This window comes from Corapipo altera, unplaced genomic scaffold, assembly GCF_003945725.1.
Source record: "Corapipo altera isolate COAL_440 unplaced genomic scaffold, ASM394572v1 70, whole genome shotgun sequence".
Classification (NCBI taxonomy): domain Eukaryota; kingdom Metazoa; phylum Chordata; class Aves; order Passeriformes; family Pipridae; genus Corapipo; species Corapipo altera.
The window spans coordinates 426,149-437,439 of NW_020884911.1; the positions used below are offsets into that span (position 1 = coordinate 426,149).

Here is an 11,291-nt window from a genome sequence, read left to right on the forward strand (position 1 = left end):
ACTGCTGTGAATCCGAGCTGGCTATTGACATCTTGTTCCTAGTTTCACAGTACACTAATAAGAAATGTTTTAAGAAACCCCACAGTGCGAAATAATATTGCTTTTTCAGAAAACACATAGATCTATTTAATGCTTAGTGCTTTGCTGCATCTATATGGTAATCCATTATAGCACACTTGAAATAGAAATTAGGTATTACTACTGATCAACACATCAGGGTATCTGTCAGTTCTTTTAACTGATTATCCATAGTTCTTTTTCGTTTGGACTTCCTGCATGACTAGGAATAATGTTAAGTTTAAATCTTAGTTTACACAGGATGCTGCTTTTTGAAAGCTGGATCTCTCTCTTTTATCACAGTAGAATAAAAACCACCAAGGCTGTATTTCAACAGACTTGCTCCAACTTCACCAATACTGCAATTTCTTTTATTTAAAAGCCTTTTATTTCTGCCCCCGTTGGTGAATGATACCACGACTGGCAGCTCTGTGCCTATCACTGAGTGCTGCCCCAGCGCAGGGACAGCTGGGACCAAACCTTGCACCCGAGATCCCCCAGCCAGGATGTTTCCCAGCTGCACTAACAGAGTGAGACAACAGGCACGGCTGTCCTGCTGCCAGAGCTGCTCCCAGCCTGGGTCTCAGTAACAAAGCCCCACCAAAGGTGCCCCGGCTGACTGAAGGCTCCTGGAGACAGTGACAACAGCAGGGACAGTGTGTTTAACTACTGAAACCTGCAAAAATTCAGACATTTTCCAGCTCCTGTTCACCGGCTCAGATAAGCCAAGAGCCCACTGGAGTCCGTGTGCCTGCAGCAGTTCAGCTGAAATGATGGAACCCTCCATTTATTGCGTTAATAAATTATTCACAGTCATTTGCTGAGGGAAAATGTCTGCCCAAAGCACACAGGGCACTTATTACTGCCCCAGGCATAACAAGACACAGTAAGACCTCTGAAGTAAACGTAGGAAACTTAGAATTTACCACAGAATGCTGCAAGAATAACAAGAATGTTTATTAAGAGCAATATCAAATGAAATCAGAACAATGGCAGAATGAACTGCAAATGGTTAAAAAAGTAGTTTTCCATGAGTAGAAAAGAAGAGCTCTAAGCACTTTTATTGTTATAAACAAAAAAAGCCCTTTTTTTACTCTAGTGAGCTTGAGAGTCAGCCAGCCAAGTCTGTGTGACACACTGGAGGCTGAACAGTGCAACTGGGAATCCCACTGCAAGGCTGAAAAGGAACCTATGACCTGAATTTAAAGCTGTAACTCTGCATTTTAAGCTCTGACTCTTAATGGTAACTTGATTTCAAGTGTCTGATAACCTGCAGGTGGGGAAATTAAGATACTGAGCTGTACAGACATAAGGGAAATGCAAACAGCAACAAGAAAGTTAAATAAAAGGGTCAATCCCAAGAAATGAGAAATCAGGACCTGTGGCAACAGGAACTCAACAACAACTTCATTATTCCCTGTAAAGAATTTTATAAGTACTTTCTTTTACCATTGATTGGTTTCAATACACAGTTTAATTCCTTAGAATTCAACTATACTCACTTTTGTTCAAAAGGTAGCAAGTAAATAGGAACAACATCCTAAGACAAGCAAACCACCCTAAGGTAATGCTACAAATATAAAAGAGTGTCCTTTTGCACATTCATAAAAAACACCAATGCAGCACCTAACTTTTAAAAGAGTTAGGAATCCAAAAGTACTCCAAGTTTCACTGGTGCAGGTTTTCATGAAATTGAAAATGACCTGCTAAAAATGACCACTGGTTTGGAGATTTGTTTTAAGCTGCTTCACCAATACTGCTAACTCATGGAGCAGCCTCTATAAAGGACACCTGTAAGGTGCTGGGAGAATTCGGTATTTAAAATATCCACAGCAGTCTTACTCCACAGTGAACCAAAGTTATATATTCTAACAGCTCTAGTTATGAGCATTACTAGTTGGACTAAAAAAGCAGTGTCTGTGCTCAGGGTGTGTCGGTGCAGTGTGAAACATGAGGGCTCTTTATGTTATGTTACTGTGCACTGGTAGAAAACAAACAAGCAGAAAAATCCAAGCTGAGAAGCTCCCAGCAAACGCATCCCTGGTGGGAGGGGGGAGCACCCACCCCATCTCCTCAGCTGTCCCCAAACCTGCAGTGACACCTGAACTATGTTGACAGGACCTGAAACACCTTCAGCAACAGCAGCACCTCCAGAAGTGGCTTTGGGAAGCTTTTCTACGGTAGAAAGATTATCTGAAAAATTCTGAGAATAAAGCACTTCATCCAGCGAATGTGTTAAATCCGTGGGGTGAATTTGATGACCCCATCAGCACAACAGGTATGATGTGGCTGTTCTTCACTAATAAAGCAAAATTACAGAGAATGGGAAGAAATTGAGCCATGTATGATATCAAAGCCATCAGTCTGCTTTTACTTCATTAGAGATAAAACAAATGCAGTGTCAGAGGAATCAGTACCTGATGCTGCAAGAAAAAAATACATTATTATAAAAAAAAAAATCCAAGCTTTCACAACCAGATGATGACATAACACTGTAATGGGTCCCAGATAATGGACATAAGTGTAGTGCACCTTCTGTGAGGTCTGTGACACAGCGGGCTCAGAGCTGCCCTCAAACCTGAGAGCAGGGACACAAGGAACAATAGGAACCTGTTCTGCAAATACACTGCAAATCTGGAGAGAGCCAAACCTCAGCAGAGAACAAGCAAGTTTGTTATTCACATATTTTTGGGCTTCTAGCCGAAACAGGGAAAAATAACACAGTACAGCTGCTGTGTCATTTCACAGATATTTGGAAAAAGACAAGGCCAGAGCACCTTAGAGAATATAGGGTTAGAACCAAGAATTTTGTGATATTAATTGCAAAAAAGCACTTTCCAAAATGAACAGTTAAACCTTCACACTCCTCCATTCTGATTAACATTTCTTCTTTAAATAACACATTGTTTGATGTTGTTGCTGAGTGGCCAAGCTCTGTAGCTAATGGGTAAAATAAAAAAATCCACAAATTACAGCCCAGTTAAGGCAGTTTCCAGAGGATTTGTGGGAAAGGCCTCTGTTGCCCAATACACACACTAGGTGTCACTCCACAACAGCAGCACGAGCCCACCAAACCGCCGGGAAAAGGCAAAGTCAATTCCCTCATAAATATTTTTATTGATTTTTAAGCTGTTAACACTCAGCGCCTGGACTCCGGATTTGTTAATCCTAAGTAATTACCTATTTAGCTAATTAGAAGAGAATGCAGTACACCCCCTCCCAGCTCACACTGACATCAGATTAAATATGGAAAGCTTAACAATCAATTAGTTTCGTTTCCTCTGGCTCGGTGTGAACGTTTCATCCCTCGGCATTCCCTGTTGCCTGCCCTGTGCTCATGCTGATGGGTTCCTGGTCGGTGCTCCAAGGCCTCCACTGGGCTCTTCTCCAAGGCATACCTTACCCAGTCTCAGCTTACACGGACTGCAAGGTCACTCCAGCAGATCCCCACCATGAAGTGGATCACCCTGAACTCCACGGGAATACCTGAAACCACTTCCTGCTCCCCAGAGCTGCCCGTGACCCGGCTGTAACACAGCTCTCCCCCACTGGGACCCCAAGCAGCCCCAGTTCAGACACAGCTTTGGGTTCTTCCTCCTTCAGACAGCATGTTCTCCTGATGCTTTAGGGGAGTCCGAAGGGGCAGTTCTTAGCCCCAGGAATGCAGCTGTTCCCTCTCAATGTCACTCCCTATTAAAGGGTACTAATGAGCTGCCATTAACTGGCACAGCCCCCTTGGTGCCGGTGTGACACCTTCCCTGCTGGGCTGGGAGGGACGAGCAGCAAGAGCTCCTCCTGCCCCAAACGCTGCCCTGGCACATTTTTGAGCTCATCATCTTTGACACTGCCCTGGGCAAAACCCTAAAGCAGACTCTACTGCTGTAAGAAGCAGAAAGCACAGTTCAGATTTCACTCTCATGGTTCCAGGGGAGAAGGGAGGGAGAAGAAGAAAAGGGAGATGAACTGGCTGCATCCCGGTGAGAATCCGAGACCACAAAGCCCAGGACTGCATGTCAGCGTTTTCATGGCCATTTTTCCCATTACAGGCACATTAGGCTAAACAGCACCGTTTTTACTATCAACATAAACACCACTCCAACTACAAACTACTCATTAATGCAAAACCATGAAACCACATACTTCTGAGGGGTTTGGGTTGGGGTTTTTTTAGAGGGAGTGAGAAGAGTTGAGAACAATTAACTTTTGTTTTGACTTCCTTTTCTAGAGTCCCACTGAAAGTTTGAGGGCTTTTTTCCTCCCACCCCTACAGAAAAATAACCCAAAATATAAACAAAGATGGCATTTCTATCATGCAACATGCAAATAAAAAGTTAGTATTTGCAGTAACAAAGAGAAAGAAATAAAGAAAACAAAAATAGAGAGAAATCAACAGAAGATGTGTGTTAAATCTTAAGAAAGAAACCTGGCCAATTATTTTCCTAAATAACTGTTAAAAATTAATATTTAAAAGTGTCACTGCTTTCTGAGTACAGAGACAGGCAGAGCTTATGCTAAGAATTCCAGTGTGCATTATAAGAATGTTTTTATATGCTAGGCTTTCATCTGGTCCAGTGATATTTTCTGGATACTTCACATCCAAAATATATTTTTAATAACTCTAAATTAAGAGGTACCTCAGAAAATTATCTATCCCAGACTATTCTTCTTTTAATTTAAACAATCCTAATTTGATTATGCAGAAGTTAACTAGGTAACATTTCCTCCCCAGACACTGCCCATGCTCTGATGGCCAGTGCTGGGAAGGAGGGAAGGATTTGCTTCTGGAAGTGAAAGATGCTCCACTGAACTAAAAAAGTTTAACAAATTGGTATTTCACATGCTCCGATTACCCTGATGTGCAGTAGCTGACAACTCCTATCCTCTTATTTCCCTTGTGCTGCAAGACCAAACACTGTAACCATAACAGATGCCTTCATGTGAGAGGAGCTGGGCCCAGACTCCTGCTGTGACACATTCCAAATAAACATAACGCTGAACTTCACACTGACACAGTGTAGGGAAACAGTCCTGCTGTTTTGAACTGCCCCTCCACAAAATACAGGAGCAATACCTTCTTTAATTAAAACAAAAAAGAACAGAAGAAACAGACTATTTTGAAAGCTTTAGCCTTACAGAGGCTACGGAACCATTGCTCACGTGCTCCCCAAATGATCCTGAAAACCCCAGCTCATGTTCAGCCCCAGCTCCTCAGGACAGACCGTTACTTTTTGATAAAACATCTCAACTCTGCATATTCCTCAACCAACATTCTCACTGCATAATAAAATGGTTGTTGTATCTGAGAGCTGAACACCCTCCACAGCTCTGTTCTGCCTTTCCCCTGTGACTGACACCAGGTTTCACCCCTCACTGCAAAGCTCTAAGTAAACACAGAATGACAAAATACAAAATTGCTTCATGGTATGGAAAACTTACTTCAAAAAGAAAGAGGATGGAGTCCAGCTCCTCCCTTTGTGATTTATTCCCTGCAAGACACAAACCAATATTGTCTGCCATAAACACACGGTGTGAGACAGCAGAATCAGGCTGTTGTTGTTCAGCTGAACCAAAGGTGTCGCCCAGTTTATTTTTCATCTTTATCCAACATCCCCAGACAGGTCCAAACTGTGGTGCCTCCCTGTGCTCTGACCACGTCTCACCCGAACAGCCTGAGCTGCAGGACCCCAGAAGAAGGTGAGAGGACACATGAGTAAAAGCACAGGAACTGAGCTCTGAGCTGAAATGACACTTAGCCATGAAAATGAACTCAGACATCTCATCAGCTGCTGACATTTCAGAGAGCAATTTTTCATGCTCATCTCTTCTGCTGCCATGAAATTAAAGTGATTAATACTAACACTGTGCTGCATGAAACTATTGATGCAAATATGGATAATCACTGGACAGCCTCTAATGGAATTGCTTTGGACAACACGTGGGGAACCCCAACCAACGCCTGCTGGCAAAACTCTACAACTCACCTTTTTGTTTCAAGCTATTTTCCAGTGTTATGAAGTTTTCATAGAATATAAAATAAATTTGAGAATAATTATTATCAAAAAATTGCTTCAGGTCACTTCCATCCACAATATCTGAAAAGAGAACAAACAGTGTTATTACACAAGAGCAGAATGCTGAAAATTCTTGTTTTCCTGCAAATCCAGCATTAGAGAATGAAATAAATGCAATATAAAACTATTTCAGTGACTTCAATGAATATTCAGCACTAAACTGTGATTCCATCCTTGCTGGTAAAACAGGGAAATGTCCATTTTCACTGAATTTATGAAAGTTTGCAGTGGGGTTTTGGCTCATTTGCTTTCCATTAAAAAAAATAAAATAAAAAAATGAGGCAAGTCTCAACCATGTAACCAACCAGCTTCTGTATCACTGAAGCAAGCAGGCACTGCTGGAGAAAAACACCAGCAAAGATTTCTGGATGCAAATCCAGTTCTTAAATTTATGTGGCAAATAGATCAACTCAGAAAACAGCATATTTCTAATTCTTTTTTTAAAATAATGGCAATCCAGGCATGCATCACTTTCCAAAGCCTTAACTTACATCAAAAATTTGGACTAAGTTTACTTTTTAAGAAGATAAAAGTCTGATGTTTTCTTAACCTGACACTTGCCAAACACATTAACTTCACCCATTTGCTCTTTATTGCAGCTGATTTGGTCCAGGAAAGTTCGGCAATTGCACCCAGAATTAAGAGAAGGACAGTAATTATTAACAACACATCCTCTCACTGAAGCTTCACCTCGTAAGAAACCCATTCACTAACCAAAACAAAGCTGATTGCAGCAACAAGTCCCAACAACGTCCCACACTACAGAAGACAGAATGACTTTAGCCTTTGGACAATTTGATTTTTATTTAAATTAATACCTTTCCTGCAGTAAGCCTTTGCTTGGCTGCTTGTACTATGGAAACAATTAGTGCAGGGAAACTCTTTGCCATGATATTTGTTTCCTACAAACTACTGGTCTTGAATTTGCAAGCTAAGTGCAATTATTCCTCTCCATGAATGCGTTCTGTTAAACACAACTCCAGGGGAAAACAAGGCCTTCATTTACAGGCATTTCATATGAAGGAATGAGGTCATTAAAATCTACACAAAAAGGAAACTTTCCCTGTGAATTGTGAAAGGAGGAGAAAGGAACTGCCTTATCAAAAAAGTAAATTCTCCTTTTCTCTAAATGTGGCATCTCAGTGGTGACTCAGGGGCGAGTCTGATGTGAGCTGCATCCCTACAGCCACAGCCTTTTCTTACAGCTGTGTTTAACTTGCAGCAGGATACGGCTCGTTCCTGTTTTTCAAACGGAAAACATCAAGGAAAGTTTCCTGGGCCATTTATCATTTGAGATAATAAGACAGAAGCCTGACTTTGGGGAAATCCCATTGACTGGATGAGGATTTCTGAGCAGCTGGGGAAGTGAGGCAGCGAGGCTGGGGCTGAGCTACAGGTACTCGGCCTTGCTGTTACCTTTACTCACAAACAGCTCAGGTTACTCCAGCTGCAAACGGGCTCCAGCGCTCACACCTCCGGCAAGCTGGCAGACAGCAGCAGCCACCACATCCACGGCAGCTTCCCAAACCCTTGGAATTCACCCCATTCCCAAACAAGGACAGGTGATCCACAGGCTCACGCTTCCGGTTAACACTCGAATGCAGCTTTGGCAGCGAAATCCAGGAAACAGTCAGACATCCATGAGGGTCACATCCTATTTCTTCCACATAAACATGACATGACTGGCTCATTGGATGCCTCCCAATCACCCTGACTTGCTTTACTTCCTAAATCTAAAATTTAGGGAAACAAACTACTCAGGCACCATTTTTATAAGAGCCCAAGTTTATTGCCAAGCCCTCAATGCTCTTCCTCATATTAAAAAAAGTCCACGGGGGACAAGTCTCTCCTTAGCACATGGGCTTATCTTTTATCTTCCTGTTAACTACAAACATTATCACAGGCACTTGATAGAAATCCTCCCTTGGTTCCTTGAATTTCCAAAGTCACTTGACTTTATACTATTTATACAAAGCTCACTCAATCCTCAAGTACTTGAAAAATTAAAGGAGATGAAGAGAACTTCACAGTCATACCCTGGTTAATGATAAACTTTTACAACCAGCCTCACCCCAGAAATAACGCACAATTTTTACTTATCTTCAAAAAAAGCATGTCAGCATGGAAACAGACTGTTACTGAAACACCCCTCCAAAATAATGTCAACACCTCAAATTTCACATGAGCTCTCTGGAACAACACCAGCGAGAAGCCCAGACACATTTCCCTTTTGAGTGTCTCTAAACAAAAATTTCCACTGAGCTGGTCTTACTCCAGCTGCACAGAACTGTGAGACCAAACAGTGCCAGACCTGAAACCCCACTACTCTCCCTTATTATCCCATTTTTGATGGGCTGAGTTCAATGAAAAACAGGGGTTTTCCTAATTGGTATTTTGTAAAGACAAAGATTCAGGACTGCACTTGGTAACCTCACAAAGTTCATATTTAACCTTAACTGAAGTCTGTGTGCAGCCATAACAGGTCTCCCATATATTTGCCCACTGCTCAACAGAGAAAAGGATGAAGGCACTGGACATGGCAGCATCCCACATCTGTCCAGCAGTACTCATCACACCTGAGTATTTCAACTGTGCCTGAGGAGAAAACACTACTGCATAAGATGTTCCAAGAAAAAAGAGAGTATTTTTACCCAAGAATAGCCACAGAAAAAGTCTTGAAGAGCAGTGATTAACCTTTATACTACAAAAGTCCCACAGAAACCACTCTGGGAAACTGGAGGGGTTTCATTTATGGCCAGTCAGTGGGGAAGAGCCAACCCTGTACATCCCCACTGCTGCTTATCAGTCCATTGTTTGTTAGGTCTGCTGTAAAAAAAAAAAGGCCACACTACTGACACTTCCACAAACTATATTTGGAAAAAAAAATTTCTACTGACTTTACAAAAGTTCTGAACACAAATACATCTCTATAGCAATAAAAAAATAAGGGAAATGTTCTGGTCATTTCCCCAACACAAATGAACACCCACTTATTCTGGGCAGTGTTCTGTCCTGCCATGCAGGCAGGGCACCCCACAGATTAGGAATTTGGATCCCAAAGGGCATTTGAGCCCTGAGAGATGTTATAAGCAACACAAACTTAAAGGGAACCTTTTCTTTCAGTTTGGACACTGCACAAACTTATACAGATGACGCTAAGGGACCTGAAGCAATCCAGAGCTCACATGAGCCCTTATTTATGGAAATACACATTCCTTTACCTCATTCCTCCCCTATTATCATCTTCTCTCTGATCTTTATCCTCCTGCATCAGTGGGATCACAGAAGAGTAACTGTCATTTTGTTTACAATTCAATTCCTGTGATTTAAAACTAACAAAGGAAGAGGAGTTGGCATCTCCTAAGGAAACACAAGACCAGGAGCAGCTATTTGGAGAACATGTGCCCCTATGGCTCCAGGGAAGCAGTTGGTGACAGGGAGTGAAAGGTCCAGGGTGGGAGGAACAGACACACATTCCTACCCTGGCCAGCACAAGAGGAGAAGAAAAAAAAAAATCCAACTATTTTTGAGCCTTTATCCAAAAGCTTTGTTTTCCTTAAATACCGGAAAGGTCCTTCCCATGTGTTGCTTCATTGTCTGTGCTGACCAGTACCATAAAAGATACACTTGCAACAATATCCATGAAGATATCATCTTCAGAAAGCCCCTCCTGTACTATCTCAAACATTTCCATTGCTGTTCCCAAAAGCAGACACCCCAGGAACATCCCCAGAGCCGCTCAGACACAGTGCCTGCCCTGACCCCCAGCTTGAGCAGCCAGGCAGCTGCCACACCACAGCCCCCAGCCAGCCCTCTGGCACTGCCAACAACCTTCACTTTAAACCAAAGATTAATCCAAGGAGTCAGGTCACTACCTCCAAACACAGCAGCCACTTGGAAGGAGAGATGTCACTTCCCGAGAGCGACGCACGTGTTTCCCCCCTTGCCAACTGGGTAATAAGTATCTTGACAGAAAACCACCAGGCAGCACCACCTCCTGAACCATCTGCACTGTGACAGAAACTAATTCTGGCATGCTGATGGGCATGGTTTTCCATTTGTTCCCCTTCCAGGTCTGTCCCAGGAGCCTCCTGGGCACCACAGGGGCACACAAAACCCAGCACTGCCCTGAGACAACCAAGAGTCAGGGCAAGGCCAGAACTGCAGCTTAAACCACTCGGGTCTTGCTGAGAGGCTGAAAGGGGCACATCAACAAAAAAGCTGCTCTATTTCTTAGTTCTTCAAGTCTATTTATTTCATCGAGGTTGGCGGAGAGGGAAGACACGTACAGTCCCAAGCTCACACTATGGTCTCAGGTCATGATGTTTCTCAGGACAGTTTAACAAAACACTCTTAAAAAACTCTTAAAGAATTCCCCACAATTATTTTGCAATAAAATGGACGTTATTTTAATACAGTTCACACAGCACATGAGCAATTGGACACGCACAGCTGAAAGGCACACGGTAATGCCAGTACCTTCTCCTGGCTTTTCAAATTCCCGCCCCCAGGCACTTCCATTCACGGTTCCGTCCAAACAAACGGAAACAAACAAGGCATTTCACGCGCCTTCCCAAACAAACAAGGCATTTCACGCACCTTCCCAAACAAACAAGGCATTTCACGCGCCTTCCCAAACAAACAAGGCATTTCACTCACCTTCCCAAACAAACAAGGCATTTCAGCACCTTCCGAAACTTCCCCGTGTAGTTCCCAGAGGGAAACCAACATGAAACTAATCCCCCGATTCCCAACCCCGGACACTCCTTACCCACACCCGGGGCAGTCACTCACCCCCCGCTCCCAGCCCAGGTGCAGCGCTGCCCACGGACCCGCCGAGGGCCGGGCACAGGAGCCTCTGGTCTCCACCGCCGGGCACGGCCCTCACGACCGCCCGCCCCGCTCGGGAGCGCAAAGCACGAGCTCAAACATCCGCAGGCCGGGCACGTCAAACTTGCCCTTCCCGCCGCTCAAAGGATGAGCCAGCCCCCGGCCACCAGGCCGGCTTTGCCCGGCACTCCGTCCCCTCACCGAGTGCCCACCATGGGCTGCTTGGATCCCGGGAATTACCGCCCTCGAGTCACTGACTGCTCCCCACCTGCGCCCAACCGGCGGCACCTGGGCACGGGCGGGGCCCGGCGCGAGCCCAACGGCCACTGCCCC

The 11,291-nt window shown here is 43.9% G+C and overlaps 1 protein-coding gene across 5 annotated transcripts in view; it reads right to left on the reverse strand.

Annotated features, from left to right (window-relative positions):
* Positions 1–11,291, reverse strand: part of RALGAPA2 (Ral GTPase activating protein catalytic alpha subunit 2) — a 96,752-nt gene that overhangs the window by 84,255 nt on the left and 1,206 nt on the right. For all 5 annotated transcript variants that reach the window (XR_003529445.1, XM_027653995.1, XM_027653996.1 and 2 more), the window contains exons 2-3: positions 6,039–6,149; positions 5,494–5,543 (exon numbers count right to left, since the gene is read on the reverse strand). Coding sequence is in view for 4 of the 5 variants with exons in the window: in XM_027653995.1 (XP_027509796.1) it covers positions 5,494–5,543; positions 6,039–6,149 (161 nt within the window). In the remaining variant the exon portion in view is untranslated. The remainder of the gene's footprint in view (positions 1–5,493; positions 5,544–6,038; positions 6,150–11,291) is intronic.